The following is a 16,848-nucleotide window of genomic DNA, read 5'->3' on the forward strand; positions in this document are numbered from 1 at the left end:
AGGTCTGTCTTATAGCTAGGCCATGATGGGTGGTTACAAGGGTGGTGCTAGCTGATTGATGTGAGAGGTCATTTTGATTGACAGTTGGCTGTTAAATAACCTGTTGTCAAATGTGCATTACCTTCCCAGAATTGTCTGTTGTAATTAGATTCATGAACTTCTGGGCATATATATGACATTATGATGATGATATGAGGAAGCTGAGGTGAAAAGGTCGGAGTACTCCCTCCCACACAAGCTTTTGTGGCTGGCCTAGATTGGTTGTTATGGTATGGTCATTAATTTCCTTGTACTCCAGGATATAGGGGTATTATTTTTAAAGCGAGGTGTTTTCCCTGGGAGGCCTTAGGGGTAGCCTTTTGGGTTGGGCCATCAGTGTTGTCGTTTCTGTGGTCACAGAGCTGGGCCTTTGCTCCCTTATGCTCATGGCTGCCTAACTACCTAACAATACCATTGACCTTAATGAGAATATAATGAGATAAATAATGAGAATAAAGTGAGATAAATAAAGTACTAACCTAAGGCAGATACTCTACAAATGTCACCCAAATGTAAATTTCAGAACAGGGATTGTTTGCTTTGTTCACTGATATATCCATCCCAGTGCCAAGAATGCCTGGCCCATACTAGGTACCCAAGAAAGACTGGGAAAAGGTCCATGGTATTTTCAGGCATAGAGCTGGGGAAAGAATCTAGACTAGGAAAGTGGACAGGATAGCTTCTGAATTCTTGCAAACAGTCTAAAGGAAAATCCAGGAAGATGGGGTGAACTAGGACAGAATTGGCAAACTAATACCTGTACCTATTTTTGTAAACAGTTTTATCGAAACATAACAATGCTCATTTATGTATTGCCTGTGGCTGTTTGTCCACTGTAGCAGCAGAGTCGACTAGTTGCAATAGTCAGGCTTGCAAAGCCTAACATAATTATTCTCTGGCTCTTTATGGAAAAATTTTGCTGACCCCTGAACAAGAATGTGAAATGAAAGACAGTTATCAAAGAATACTTATGTTTTTAGGGCTTCAGAAAACTAGTCATGTGACAAATGAATTAATTCTTAGTAAAGATAGCTTCCTTTGATTTCTTTCTTCCCACTTTACTAAGTAAAATAAGAAGTATAATTCTTTTTCTTCAAAGAAAGAGCTGTGTGTAAGTCACATTGGTGACTGATTTCTGAGTACTGAGAGGATGATATAGCTATGATAATAGATACTCTGACCTTTTTAATATTTAAAATGTAGTTTCTCTATATGACACATGTCATTTATGTTAAAACTTTATAGGTCAGTTATTTAAAAACATAAACAGTATATGATCTTTCTACTCACATTCCAAGTTGTAAGTCCGGAGGGATTGGAAAGAAAATTAAAGGAATCCGAGCACATTACACGTTACTTTTATTACAAAAGGACTGTCTTATTCTAAGACAACTGTTTCGTACAGGACTCAATTGTGTCCCCATTGTTTCCACAGCCTCAGATTTGATGGCAATTTGGTGCCCAGATATGTAGGTACCAATGTCACTGCATCTGAACAAGAGGATTTTATTCAAATAAACCCTTTGACCGATCACATTTGAGGAAAAAAAGTCTTAGAGCTTTTTATTAACACCAGCTGATTTCTCTTAAGTAACCAGAATTGTATAATCTTTACCTAGAAGGCCAAGCCAGTGTTCATCAGTTCATCAAAAACGCTAAGGAGTGTTTTTGTCATCATTAGCTCTTGGAAGCAGAGGCAGTGATGGCGACGCCTGTGGTAAGGACTTAAAGTAAAACATTCAACTGCCAGTGAAGCCCCTGTCATGACCACAAGAAAAGGTACAAATGTCTCACTAACTACAGCACATAGTTAGCATACTTTTTGAACTGCAACTGAAACAATATATGTAAACTATAGCTTTTGAAGTAGCAACTCACAAGTTTCAGTTACCAAAAGCCTAAACATTTAACCATCTTTAGCCTCTGGCAGGTTATTAACAAAACAATATTATTCAAATTTATATATCATTAAGAATCGAACCTTAAAGGTAATATCTATCCTATCAACATCATGGTCTGTGAGTGAGAATGATGATGTACGGTAACTTAACATGGAAGATATTGACAGAATCAAATTTTGCAAGTGTTCAGGCTATACTGACTAAGAATTAACAATTTTATATTTCTTCCTCAGAATGCCATATAATAGTTCTTAAAGGCTGATTTTTTTGAAGTCTTATACAAAAAGTGATAATTCATATGTAGATTAATTTGCATGACCAACTAAAACAATTCGTGTATATTAATTCGTGTACATAAATAAAAACATTTGTGTATAAATTACACACAGGAAAATTTGAATTAGCAAAATTTGCAAAACATGAATTTCAAAATTAAAGGAAAACAACTAAATCTTGGGTTTCAAAAACCTTTAAAAACATTATAACCCTTTATTAAAAAATAAACAAAATACAAGTTAAGTCACCCAGATATTTGCAACTTATAAAAATCAAGTATTATAAATGCTTGTGGATTTTTATAGTAATTCCCTGAGGATTTTGTTTCTACATAGAGCAAACCCTCTCACTGTGTCCAAAATGAACTATTTTCTTTTTAAAAAGTTAAACCTTAAAACATTTCAAATTGCTCTACTATTAAGCTTCAACCTAGTGTTATTTATATAAGAAAGGGGAATCTATTTTGAATACAACTATATAAAACAGCCCTTTCAATTAGATTTTGGAACGAAATACAGCTTTTTCGTTAGCATGGAGGCAAAGCAAGGGACCTGCTTCTTTCCAATTGCACTTGGGTCTTTGCAGAAGTCTACACGGCGTCGAGAAACCTTCCTGTTCACCAGGGTGAGGAGTTCTGTGAACTCTAAGGAGGAGCCAAATGTTCCCAGCATCTCACACAAATCTTGAATGTACCATGAGCCATTCACAGTTTCCCGATGAGAATAATAACCTAAAAAAGACAGGGAGAAAAAGGGCACTGAAAGTTTCTGGGTTTCAGTAACTGTGACTAAAAATCACCATTACAGAAGTATAAATTCTCAAAAATTCTTGGAGAAGACTAAGATGTGTCCATGATACAGTTTAAAATTTTTTTTCTCTGTTGACTATTCTCATGTGGGAAAAGGGATTAATTCTATATAGTTCTATAAAAATAGGGTTAATTCTGCGTAATTTCCTTCATTACCAAAAAGTTCCCAAGAGTCACCAGGCGATTTTTAAAGACAAGATATTAAAAAGAACATTTGTCAGATTTCGTTAACCAATGTCACCATAAAAATAAATTAATTTTTTTAAAACGGGAAAACCTTAAAAAAACAAAATCATTTACTGATAAAGAATAATCATTATCAAATATTTTTCAACAAAGCTCATGAATATGAACACAATGATACCATCAGTAATTGATAGCAGGTGCTAATATTCGATATGATTAGACTTGTAGCTTTAGACTTTAGTTCTCAGGGATGATTTTTCTATAAGGCATTTTATACTTTCATGTATCACTGTACTATGTGATCAAAGAAATCCATCCTAAGCCTGTGAACTTCAGGACCAAATCACCGTATCCCAGTAGAAAGACTTGATCCAACTCAAGCCAAGGTGGAATGGAAATTAGCCAAGAAAGGCAATTCTATGTTTGTATTAAGCACTCACCTTCTGCAACAGAGTAACACATGAGGAAATCTGCTCCAGCAGGCAGTGTGTAAACTGAGGCTGCATCTACTTGGGTGACATTGGCACCCAGCTGGTCTGTATGATGATCCACTGCATCAAAAGGTCTGACTGGCACATCATGCTGGTTTCCCCGACATGCCTACGAGACAAAGAGAAACACCACTCCCTTCACTTACTTACTCTTTTCTTCCCAATGCTTAATGTTTACAGAGGAAATATAATTCAGTACCCCTTCATGTCAACATCAACAGAAGTCACTTTATAGGCACTTCAAAAACAAAACATTTAGGTTTAGAGCAGACTGAAGCTGACAGTTTTTTCCTTACTTACATTTTCTTTTAGTTAATGTTTTTGAAAAATTGGTATCTTCAACTATACTCTAAATTATGCTGATTGAAAGGTACATAATATAGAGAAAACTGCTGCGGCTTAAAAACTCCTTCTGGATTAACCACACCACAGCACCAAGAGTCACCCCTTTTAAAAGCTACAGTATTTGCCTAAGTGTTTCCATTTAATCAGATATGTTTCCAGATTGGGTTTTGCTTGCCTGCTTGCTGCCCGAAACTGTTTAGGGTCAAAATGACACCACCTGACCTGAGAAGACAGCTATTAATGTGCCTTCTTCCTTTTGCTCCCACTTGAAAGTGAGGTCTCAAATTCTTATCCACTAATTCTGACACACAAAAGCTAACATTAATTTATACTCTTAAACGTCTATTAGGGGCTCAATTCTGTCCCCATCCTCCCAAAATTTATATGTTGAAGTTCTAACCCCCACTGCCTCAAATTCGACTGTATTTGGACATATGGTCTTTAAAGAAATAATTAGGATACAATAAGGTCATATGGGTGAGCCTTAATCCACTATGACTGGTGTCTTTATAAGAGATCACGACTCAGACAGAGGAAAGACCATGAGGAGATAGAGGGGTAAAACAGGCATCTACAACCCAAAGAGAAGTTTGAGTAGAAATCAACCCTATTAACACCTTGACCCCAGATTTCTTCAGAACTGTAAGAAAATAAATTTCTGTTGTTTAAGCCACCCAGTCTGTGGACTTTATTCCGGCTATCCTAGTAAATTTATTCAGTGACCTAACAGATTAGGTTTTACCATTATAAATGCATCCTTCAGTTAAGAAATGGTTAAAGAATTAATAAGCTTTAAAAGGAACAAAAAAAGTCATGAGTGCTTTCAAAGTTAGATAACTAGAAGGCCCCTAATATCCTATTTTTACAGGGAGATTTTAATCTTACGTAGAATTGTCGAGCTTGTTTTCAGACCTTATTTTTCACTGTCTTCTTAATATAATGTAGGACACCTGGAACTTCATGTCATCGGTTGCCAAATCAACTGTGGTAAGAATAAGAGGCAGCCCTAAACTGAGGGCTTGCCATGTGCGAGGCACTGTTCTAAATGTTTTTCATTTGTGAGGCCAAGTCATTTTGTCCTTGCAACCACCCAATGAGGCAGTGCTGTGCTATCCCCAACTCATAGATGAAGAATCTGAGACACAGAGAAATAAAATAACTTGACCAAGTATTTTATTCCTTTGTGGCTCATTAGTTATTTCAATTCTCTCTTCCCTTTCCCATGAAGCAATCATCTGTCATTTTTCTCCTTCTCTGGGCCACCCTCCTCAGCATCTCATGCTCAGTCTTCACACATGTCCCTCAGTTCTGTGTAACACTCAGTTTTCAGTCTATACTTGACGTGAGTAAACCCATCTGCCCCATGGCTCTCATTACCATTCATCTCATTACTCCTACGTTTATTTCTCCCACTGAGGCTGCCTCTCTTAGGTCCTAGAGCTGTACCCCCACTGCACGTCCTACAGCTAGGCCAATGCAGTTATCCAAACAAGAAACCAGGAAATCACCCTTAACTTCTGATAGACCCCACACTCCCTCCCCTTAAGGCTCTATGGCGGGAGGTAGAATGTGGTCATGTCCTCCATGCCGTTCGTGGAAACACAGACCACAGCACTGGAATATCTGGAATTCTCTTTTTTGTTCAAAATCCTTATTAACATACCAGATGACATTATTTAGGCCTCCAAATATTTTTATCCCTAATGCCAATATGGCACAGGGGAAACAGCATCTTGGTTTAAAAGAGAATGTGGAAGGATGAAGCAAGCTAGGACTAGACCTCTATGGCTGCATCCTTCCCACTGGCTCGCATGCTCTCCAGCTCCAGGAGAACCCGACCCAGTCTGAGTAGGCTGCTTTGCACTGCATTCTCCAGAAAGCACATACTTTCTCTGGTGGCTCTACCTTGACACTGGGCTGGGCCATCGGGTAACACACTGGTTATTCTGAGTCATTTCAAATATCAATCCAAGTAGTAAAGATACCAAGAATCTTTATTTTTTTATTCTTTATGTTAAGAAAGAATTACTACTAATAATTCAAATTGCAACTCTGAGTAGCTAGAATTCGAAAAGGACCTTTCTAGTTACTGGAGAAAGTTACTTCTGAAATCGCCTTTAGTTCTTTATATTTACATGTATACACTCTGGGCTTTATAATTGAGATTATAACATCATCGGTCTTACCTGAATGATAAATATCTTGGGTTTTCCAACCAGGCTCTGACACTTGTCTCCTTTAAACAAGCCAGTCAATGTCTGAATTTCAATTTTGGCATCATATGCATAAATGTGATTGTCTTCACCATGACTCAGGAAAACACATAAAAAGCAATCGGCATCTACGTGGCTAGAATTCGATGCTGTAAAGTCCCCCAAAAGTTCATATAGAAATGAAAACGAGATGCTTATTTACATGTAAAAATTCAATTTACTAATACAAGAATAAAGTCACATACATATGATTGAGGGAGAAAATTTGTTATTTTTATAGTAAATGTAAAATGTAATGAAACACAACATACATTAGTTTTTAACCAAACAATTTATACCATTCTGTATCAGATTTTTAAAAATCAAAGTTATTAAAGGTCAAAGTAATAGAATTTGAACAGATTTCAATTAGTTTCTCTACAACACAGAACGATGACATGTAAAACGTAAAGGGATTACAATGGGGGACCCACTTTAAGATCCAAGTCATTTTAGCAATAAAGTTTTCTGAATACAGCAGAGAGCTTCCTGGCAGACTGAGAGACCCAGAAACTACTACTTAACAACTCCCTATGTGCCGCTGCACTCCAATGAGTGCAGCGCCTTCAGTATGTCTACAGCACTGAGAGGTTCCAAAAGAGTATTAAGACGAGATTGATGTCCTATGAAGCTTTTGAGCAAACAAAGTAGAAAACCTGGTAAGCAGCCAGTTAAAATTAAAATGATTTACAGTTTAAAGAAGAGCTCTGGTGTGGAGGTTCCTCAAAAAAAAGTAAAAACGAAAACAAAAACTACTATATAATCCAGCAAATCCATGTCTGGGTATTTATCTGAAGAAAACAAAAACAAACTCAAAAAGATATATGCACCCCCATGTTCAGGCAGTATTATTTACAACAGCCTAGATATGTAAACAAACTCAAAAAGATATATGCACCCCCATGTTCAGGCAGTAGTATTTACAACAGCCTAGATAATGTAAACAACCTAAGTGTCCATTGATGGATGAATAAAAGAAATTGTGTCACACACACACACACACACACACACACACACACACAATGGAATATTATTCAGCTATAAAAACGAATGAAATCTTGCCATTTGCGACAACACGGATGAAACTTGAGGGCATTATCCTAAGTGAAATAAGTCAGAGAAAGACAAATACAATATGGTCTCACTTATATGTGGAATCTAAAAAAACCAACCAAACAAAAAACCAAGCTCATAGACATAGATTGGTGGTTGCCTGAGGGGAGGGAAGGATGGGCAAAATTAGGTGAAGGGGGTCAAAAGGCACAAACTTCATTATAAAATAAATAAGTCAGGAGATCTAATGTACAGCACGGTGGCTACAGTCAATAATAATGTATTGTATATTTGAAAGTTGCTAAAAGAGTAAATCCTTTCCTAGGATTTTTTTAGAAAAAGTCCTCATCACAAGAAAAAAAATGTTATAACTAGGTATGGTGAAGGTAACTAGACTTATTGTGGTCATTATTTTGCAATGTACAAAAATATCGAATCATGTCCAGCTGACAATAATGTTATATGTCGATTATAACAACAACAACAAAACTCTGAAGTTTATATTATATAAACATTATAATAGTCTGTTGGCAAATGACTTGAAAATCCATGACTGGCATGCAGTGATGAGTATGATAAACATAAGTTGTTAAAATATCTGCTGCACAGTAATATGGACATTAAGAGAGATAATGTATATAAGTCAACAGAATCTCAAAGCCAGTAAAAATCTTGGGAACAGGAGTCAATTAAAAAAATGACTGCCCAGCATCTGTAGTGTTTGCATTTTAGATATTTCATTGCCAAGTAAAAAGGTCATTTCATTAATTTCTAGAGCAATAGATTGTAACTAGTGGTATGCTAAATATAAACTTTGGAGACATAATACTTTGCAAAGGGGTCTAAATCTAGTGGGTAACATATAAGCAGAGAGGCATAACGAAAATCTATAAACCATGCCAAATTAATTGATAAGACTTTTTACAACACAGTTAATTTTATTTGGACCTGTCTTTACAGATAGGATAATTAAAGTACTCGATCCCATCAGAGGCAGATGAATCTGAAAACTACTTACCCTCATGAATTTTGAGCAGTAGTTCTTCTGCTTTAAGATCGTTAAAGCATTTCACTTCAAATCCTAGATCTGAAAATCTGGTGATAGATTAAATTGGACATTAGCTTATGAGCTATTCAAAGTTGTCACATACCCTACTTATTTGAGGAATCTATACACATTTTATGACATATAAATTGATTTTAGGAAGAAAGAAAAAACAAATATGACAATGATAGTTTTCCCTGATCACCTATGGTAGGAAAGGATTTACTTGTAATGATGACTGATTCAAGTTAGAATATTGTCTATTATGCAAATACAGGTGACTCCTGAACAATGTGGGTTTGAACTGTGACGATCCACTTATATGTGGATTTTTTTCAATAATACCTGTACTATTTTCAATCAGTGGTTGGAAGTCCACGGAAGCAGAGGGCCAACTGTGTGTACTGATCTATGCCATCTTATACAAGGGACTTGAGCATCCATGAATTTTGGTATCTGGGGTGGGGGTGCGGTCCTGGAACCAATCCCCAGTGGACACTGGGGGACAATTTAAGTTTTTTGGGCATCAAAGGTTACATGTGGAGTTTTGACTGTGTGGGGATTAGTACCCCTAAACTCTAAGTTGTTCAATGGTCAACTTTTTCTTTTCTTTTCTTTTTGGTAACAATGCAAAGACTGTTGCCATTTAATAGAACATGGATAGGAAGAAAACTTAGGCAACTTCTTAAGGGAGGTTGTGCCCAACTGATGCTCATCCTCACATACTCTTGCTATTATTTCATCAGTGCAGACAAGTTTTAATTAGTAGTTATCACTTAAATATCTCATCACCTTGACATGTAGATAAAACTACTACCTGCGCTTAAGGTTGTCTCTGTCTGCGCTGGTGCCCCGTCTTTCTGGCAGTGTTAAGTGCCAAAAGAACCTCTCGTGATTGAAGATTAAAGCAATTCCTCTCCTCCTGTGATCCATTTTGTACTTTTCTGCCGGATCAAACATTTCACTGCTAATGAGAAGTTTAAAAAACAATCACTTTAAGTCATATTAAATAATGAGCTCCCTCAAGCCAAAGGTCAATGCGTAGTGTAGGCAGAGGTCTGCTGTTTCCTCTTCTGCCAGACTGACATGCCACTGGTGTGCACTGGGAAAGCCTCATAGTCACAGTAGTAAGGAAAGTCCTGAAGTATTTCCATACCAATTAGTAAACAGCAGCCATCATCAGTGCCCACCCGAAATCAATCTGCATGGGTGTCTGTCCCCCAGGTTTTCAGGATCCAGCAACCAAGGGCAGTGGCCTGGCCCAGGTTCCGAAAACCATTCTAGGTCCTTTTACAACCAGAGGCAGAAACTAACCTGCATATCTACAAATTAGCTCTCCAAATGCTAAAACCTGACATACTCAGTTCTACTTTCCAGCTCCCAGGGTCCTTGCTTTGATTTCTGTAGTCTGATCATGACCACCACAGGAGGAGGCCTTTATTAGAAAAAAGCAAATTTTTACCTCTTATAGAAGGCATCTGTTTCTGTCATGTTTTGTTCCTCACCTATTAAAAAAAAAGTTGATTTTTGTTAATTTACTTTTTGACTGATAGTGAAACAGCAGTAACTCCCATGTGCTTTTGACTCTCATATTTTAAGACTCTTCTGTTTTGGTTAGTTTAAAAGTTTAAATATGAAAAGAAAGGTAAGGGAAAAGGGAGGGGAAACTTTAATAATAAACAAGTGAACTACAAATTCATAGCTCAATGCTTTCTCACCCCCAACTCTTATCTGCAAAATAGCAATGAATATTATAAAAAGAAATGAAGACATATTACACAAACACATTCATTGCAAAATATGCCTAGAGTAATAGTTTTGTGATTAAGGAACTCAAATGAGATATGAAATCGCTTTGTTTTATAGAAAATGTTTTTTTGCGAATAGTCTCTGAAACAAAGAAGGAACAAAGTCAGACAGGAGAACTGAAACACAGGGTGTGGTTAATAGTGGATGACCACAGGACCAGGAAGAGGTCAAAGTTTGGGTGGAGGAAGAGGAGGAGTAGGGCAAAGGCTTAGATTTTGGATCTCCTGAAAGACACATTTGCACTTATAACCCCATAATGGGGACCCTCTCCTCCCAACCCGATCAGACTTCCCCACCCTCTGGACAACCTTTCACTGAATCCCTCTCTACTCCCTCAAACAGAGCTGCGCATTCAGACTTTCTGTGGTGATGGAATTGTTCTATACCTGCGCTGTCCCATGTGGTAGCCACTGGCCACATGTGGCTCTTGAGCACCTGAAAGGTGCCAATGCAGGTTAGGAACTTTTAAATTTAATTTTAGTTAATTTAAATTCAAAGAACCACTTGTGGCCAGTGGCTTCTGTATTGGACAGCATGATGAATCTAGCATCTTATACAATAAGGGCCCATGTACCCATGAATCTGTTTTTACCCGACAAACTTAACAGCCTCAAGGGGAGAGAAGAAGTAATGAATAAGCAAAAACTAACAGTATGGCAAGACGCACCTCTTGGTTGAGTCTTTGAGGAAGCACAATGGACCTTAAGGTATGGACCCTTCCTACAGGTCACCTCCTAGCAAGAGGGTAGTGTTCCCGCCTCTCCTTAGAGAGTGTCTCCCTGACACTTGATTGTTCCAACCTCTCCTCTCCTCACTGACAAAACCCATCCTGGGGGTGAGGGTGAGGTAGGGAGTCCTAAATTCCAGTACTGTCCCGGAGCAATTTTACCCGAGTTCCAAAGAAAATAATACATCGTGACTCTGATGGTCACTCTAAGCTGTATGTACCAAGTAGAAGGAAGGGTGCGCTTGAGCAAATATCACTATACTGCATGAGTACAGACTGGCCAAGAGGGTGAATGGCTTTGTTGACATAGAGAAAATAAACTTTAATGAAGGAGATACCGTATATTACAGATTTATAAATTCCTATTCATTTGCAATATATTTATCGAAAATGGGTCCATCATTAAACCCGACTCTTAACCTCTTTGCTCCTTAAAGTCGTTTCATTTTTACAGAACAAATCGCTCCTTTTTTCTCATCTTAATTTGCTATATCTCCAAATAATTCTACCTGCTCCTGTTTGTTAATGGCCTGGCACTTTAGATACTTTCTCTCACTCAGCTCCATAGCCCTCAGGCCAGTGTAAGTGCACCAGGCTTGTCCAAGTTCAGCGCAGTGGAGCTGAGATTCAAAGTCAGGTCTATCTGTGGAATCCAGTCTCTTTACTGTCGACATGCTAAACTCTCTCCTACCAGAGAGAGAACAGCTACCTTTCTAAACTAAGTGTTCATTTCTTCAAGCTTCGCTAGCTTCTACTGTCATGGTCTTTATTCACTGCAGTGTCTAAGCAAATTTACCCATACTTCCTATCAACAGTCTGTTTAACAATCCTATAGTGAGTAACCCACGTCTGCCTAGAACATGCTGGAAAAGGGGTGGGGTGGAGAAAGAAAAGAAAGTGAGCAGGTAGAAAAAGGAAGGTAATCAAAAGAATGGGGGGAGGGGGTGAGGTGCCCTGCCCAGTGGTCCGGCATCCAGGATCCCTGCCCGGCTTCCCAACCCCCACCACTAGTTCCAAAATGGAAATAGCCAGAGGGCCCTGCACTGCCCTGAACGACCGAGTGACTCCTACAACTTGCCTCTGGGGCAAGACTTGTTTGTGCAGCAAAGAATAAAAAGCTCTGAAATAAAGGCAACTCTGCCGGGACTGCTAGCACTTTAACCTTCAAACAAACAAACAAAAACTTATGGCCAGGCTCGGAATTTCTCAATCTTGTCGGTAATATAATGAAATAAGTGACAGGGAAGAATGTTCTAAAAGCACACGTTCATCAGCTGATTATTTTGTAGAGAAAAGTTGCTGTGGCTTTAACTCGAACCCACAGTTGTAGGTATCCTGGATACGGGAGAGCGATGCTGGGCTGCATACCCGCAGCGGCCTGGCTTTGTATCCAGGTGAAGTCCAGGCACACCAGGGGCCGGCCGGTCATGTTCCCATTATTATGGCATGCAACTACTTCCTTAACTTTTTACTTAAAAGTGAGGAAACAAAACCAGATCCAACTTGCAAAACTCAACTTTTCATGACTAGGCGCGCGGGGGCGGGGACAGTTGTGTGTGTGTGTGTGGGGGGGGGGAACAAGGCCGGCAGGGGCAGCCAGTGAACATTAAAGTGGCCCAACACTAGGGAAGAGATCACCTGCAGAGGACAAAGGCGGCGGCGGGGCCCGCCCAGAGCCGGGATCGCAAGCAGACGTCAGCTAGGTCCCCGCATTGTTTCCCGGTACCAAAAGCTACGCTGCCCCCACCGCGCTTAAGCGCTTCCCTCCAGGACCTGCAAATTTCTGGGGCCGCCCAGCAAGGCGGTGGAGCCCGCGCCCTCGGTTCCCCCCTACCTGCAGGGCCAGACCCGCGGAGCCCCAGCGCCGAGCTCATCGCCGCCGAGCGCAACCCCGACGCCCCGGGCGCCTCCGCTTCCTGGAGCCGGGGCCGCAGCGCCCGCCCCTTTCTCCGCCCCGGGAAGACTCCTTTCTGCCCCAAGAGCTTGAGGGTCCCGGAGCGCCCGGGAGGGCGGAGCGACGTCGCCTGGCGAGATGGTCCAGCCCTCGGGAAAGGCCAGCTGCCACCTCGACAAGGGCGGCCCCAGGTAGGAAGCCCGGGCGACATAAGTTCACCTGCGGTGAGCTGAGGCTCGCTCATTCCCGCCCCAAACGTTTCATCTTCTCGTCTGGCTCAAAGGTTCGGGGTGTTGTATGTGTCATTCTGTTACACGTGTAGTCATTTGCCTAGTGCGAGTTACTTTGTAGGACTTGTAATAATTTATTTTAAAAGTTTTGTTTGTATGAGGGATTTGGGCCAAAGTAAACTAGAGGCAACTGCAGGATTTTCAAGTCTAGAGGCAACTGCAGGATTTTCAACTCTGGCTTTCATAGGTAGAACCTGTGAGAAATTGACTTAAGTGGAGTCGTTGTAAAACAGAACTAGAGCAGCTATTCCAGAGCTGCTTGCATGACTTGCTCCTTGGACCTTTGCAGTGTTTGAACTGGGCAAATTAACCTTTGGAGTGGACCAAGCGACACTCTCTTACAAATGACTTTGTAAAGCTAACAGGAAAGCAGGTATCCTGACCATGAGGACTGACGTTATAGACATTCTTTAAAAGCGGTAACCAGTCATATGCTGCCATACTTCAGAGATACAGTTGCACACCCCTTGAGTATCAAGTATTAGAATAAGGCGGATAACAGGAATTTTGTAGTGTCCTAGTGCAAATAAATTATGTTTCCATTATACTGTAGTGTAATGTCAACAGCATTGACACTGAAAAACAATGTACGCACCTTAATTAAAAAATACTTTATTGCTAAAAAATACTAACCATTATTTGAGCCTTCAGCTAGTCCTAATCTTTTTTGCTAGTGGAGGGTCTTGCCTGGATGCTAATGAAAGTGCAAATCTGTGAAGAGCAAGAAACCGAAGTGCAATAAAATGAGGTACTCCCGTGTAGCTAAAGAGTAACTTAACTTGTTAAGACCAATAAAAGGTCCTTTCTTCTATTCATATATCATTGTTTCCCTTCCTTTTCTCATAAAAATCCACTGTGAAATTGGGACAAAATTTGGGTTTCTGCTTTAATCTGTGTTCCTGATTGATTCTGTGATCTCGAACACTTTTTGCCTCTCGCTTTGACTTTTTATTAACAAGCTGTCATCTGGAAAACAGAACTAGGTATTCTGTCACTAAAAGATTTTATTTGGGAATAAGAAAGGATTGCAATCTGGCACCTGCAGACATGGTGAGCCACATGCATACACTAGGTTGGACCAAGATACCGAAGGAACTCCTCGAAGGGAAGCGGAAGTTGAGAGGGGCTGCTACAACCATAGAGCTCTGGTATAAGGAGTTCTTCCTATAGGGTTCTCAGATGATAGAGTATACAACTCCTCTCATAAGCTCTTGCTCTTTCCACAGACCCTCCCGATTGTGTCCAAGTTAAGTCTCTGTCAGAATTTTTATGAATGCTAATTTGGGGAAGGAATCATGCAGAAAGTGGAAGCCCATACTTTGTGGCTTAGAATGTTGATTAAAGAGCATCCAGCCTAAGTAAAAGTCTTATAAGAGTTCGAACCAAACTGACAATTGCCAGAAGCAAAATCTCAAAAGGATTGAGAAAATGCTCTGAAGAATGGCGGTTTTACAGCTCATTTTTACATTAGAATTAGAGGAGGTAATGCTGACATGAAATTCATTAGTGGTAGATTTGGGAGGCCTGAGAAAGCAAAGTGGGGAAATCTCAGATTGGATGAATAGTAAAACAGAGCGACACATTCTTCACTTACATTGGTGGTACAGGATAGTTAACATTTACGGCACAGAGATGGTATTCAGGGAACGAGATAACGAGGGATTCTGTGGTCTTGTGCTCTGGTGCAGTGGGTGTGCTCTCAGGGGTCCGGAAAAGGAGATTACTCTGGCATTCCAAGGCTATGTTATCTTAGATGCAAAAAGACAATAAACTGGCTCACTTAAAGACTGACCTTTGTCAAGGAAGCTACAAGCTAAGGATGTGACTATTCGCCATGACCCGCTTTTCGTTAGGAATTTTTATGTTCAGACCATCCTATAGGGTTATTTTTCGTCTCTGAGTTTGTAAGGCCTGCCATGCAGGCTTCCCCTGAGCTTGTTAGGTTTAGTATGTAGCCTTTTTCATCTGCAAGATTATCGCTCATAAAATGCTGCCCACTATGTGCTCATCAGGGCAATGGGGAGCTCAATGTTGCATTTAACTGGGTGGTTGGCTATAGTGTAAATTTGCTTCAATTAACAATTCTTTCAGATTGGATGAAAAAGTGGCATTATCTTTTGTAACTCCTCTGGGACTTGTCATTTAAAAAGTAACCAACTTCAGACTGGGAAAAAAATGTTAAGGCATCATTCCTAAGTGTGTAAGGGATACTTAAATATAGGGTGGCCATTTTCTATAAATGTTACCTATTATTTGGGAGAGGAAAATAAATCTAACTCGATAACTTTTCCTACATGTGCTTGTGGTTCAAAAATCTTGCCTGGTCATTAAACAGAATATGAAATCAAAGGAGAAGAATTTTACTCACCCTGCGTATTTACTGTTCATTTCATTGCAGGCATATTTCCAGAAATCACCATCTTAGTAACTAATGTGCAGTTAAAGACTTGGAATATCAGTATCCTCCTCATATGGTTGTTGTGAAGATTGATTTACATGTTCTCAGAACAGTGCCTGGCTTGGAAAGAGCTCAATAAATTATTTTATTATCACCTTACTCTCACTGAAAGCAGGATTGGCCTTCTTTCGGTTTCCCCATTACCAAGTCCAATTGCTTAGCATGTCACAGGTGCTTCATTAATTTTATCCATTGTATGAGATTCAAGCTTTCAGCATTTACACTCGGATTTTATCCAGTTTGAATGAGTTATCTGACCATCACAACTTCCTATCCTTTTGCCTAATTTTCAGTCTCTTCTGCCATATCTGTCCCCGGAGGAAGTATGTCAAAACATTTTATAGAGACAGGCATTATTTGAAAGCAATATAGTTTTATTATTTTAAAATATCAGTATCATTTCTAACTAGTTTTAGGGGTTGGTTGTTTTTCGTTTTTTTTTTTAATGAATTTATTCTGTGGATAGGGAAAATACCATCCTTGAAATCTAAATATATGTTCTGTGGTACAGGATTCAAGTGAAAACATCAGTATGAACTCATGTTCAGCTTACAGAGATAATTCTAGAAATGTACATATTCACACGCACATTTCTGTTTCCTGAGAAGGTCTAGAAGCAGTGATACCCCAATAGCAACAAGCACATCTAGTACCCAGATCTTGGTTTCTAAGTTCCATTTGAAACTAGGACTCCTTGGAGAAGAGGCTGATTTTAGGGCTGGGGCTAGGAATATAGAAGATGAGCCTAGAGCAACTTTCCTACTTCTTGCCAGAAATTATGGAAGTGCTCAAAAATCAAAAGGATGGGGCACGTCAAAGAGACACAGGAGCCAACCTGGCATAACTCCCAAGAACCAAGCTGGAATGATTTGAACAACAAAATAAACATTAGAAAAGAAATATACATGAGTTCACACTGATATACATAATTGAATAAACAAATGCGGGGGAATCTTTCTAAGTGTGTAAGGGATACTTAAATATAGGGCAGATCTTTCTTACAGAGCAATTCCAAGTAGTACATATAGATACACCCCCTTCCAGGAGGTGAAACATAATCTTGCCCACTCTCCACTTTCCATAGACTGGAGTTGGTGACTAACTTCTGAATAGAAGTATGAAAAGGGAAAATAGTAACTTTACAGTGGAGAAACCTAATAGACACTACCTTAAGCAAGTATTCAGAATTAACACCCACTTGATAGTATTCAACTACTTGTATGATTCGATGAGAAGAACCCTTCGCCTCTGTGATTTTCTTCCTAAAACTCCAT

The 16,848-nt window shown here is 39.5% G+C and overlaps 1 protein-coding gene across 3 annotated transcripts; it reads right to left on the bottom strand.

The window, feature by feature from the left end:
• Window positions 1-1,381: 1,381 nt before the first annotated feature.
• On the bottom strand, window positions 1,382-12,913 carry CASP6 (caspase 6). Of its 3 annotated transcripts, none has more exons than XM_039848835.1 (7): window positions 12,767-12,913; window positions 9,859-9,901; window positions 9,214-9,360; window positions 8,370-8,446; window positions 6,233-6,408; window positions 3,651-3,810; window positions 1,382-2,946 (listed from the first exon to the last, which is right to left on the bottom strand). In XM_039848835.1, exons 1-7 carry the CDS (start codon window positions 12,804-12,806, stop codon window positions 2,708-2,710), a joined length of 882 nt encoding a protein of 293 aa, XP_039704769.1. In that variant the 5' UTR covers window positions 12,807-12,913; the 3' UTR covers window positions 1,382-2,707. The 3 variants fall into 3 exon arrangements, with proteins under 3 accessions (XP_039704769.1, XP_039704768.1, XP_039704770.1); XM_039848834.1 differs by having other exon boundaries at window positions 9,214-9,363; window positions 12,767-12,912; XM_039848836.1 differs by lacking the exon at window positions 9,214-9,360.
• Window positions 12,914-16,848: the final 3,935 nt, after the last annotated feature.

The sequence above is a fragment of the Pteropus medius genome, unplaced genomic scaffold (genome assembly GCF_902729225.1).
Source record: "Pteropus medius unplaced genomic scaffold, Ma_sr-lr_union100, whole genome shotgun sequence".
Lineage (NCBI taxonomy): Eukaryota > Metazoa > Chordata > Mammalia > Chiroptera > Pteropodidae > Pteropus > Pteropus medius.

Coding starts and splice junctions, on each gene's coding strand:
- CASP6 (XM_039848834.1), bottom strand. CDS start 12,806: ATGAGCTCGGCGCTGGGGCTCCGCGGGTCTGGCCCTGCAG. Junction 9,902..12,766: donor CCGCGGGTCTGGCCCTGCAG/GTAGGGGGGAAC, acceptor TTTTTTTAATAG/GTGAGGAACAAAACATGACA. Junction 8,447..9,213: donor AGAGACAACCTTAAGCGCAG/GTAGTAGTTTTA, acceptor ATCTATCACCAG/ATTTTCAGATCTAGGATTTG.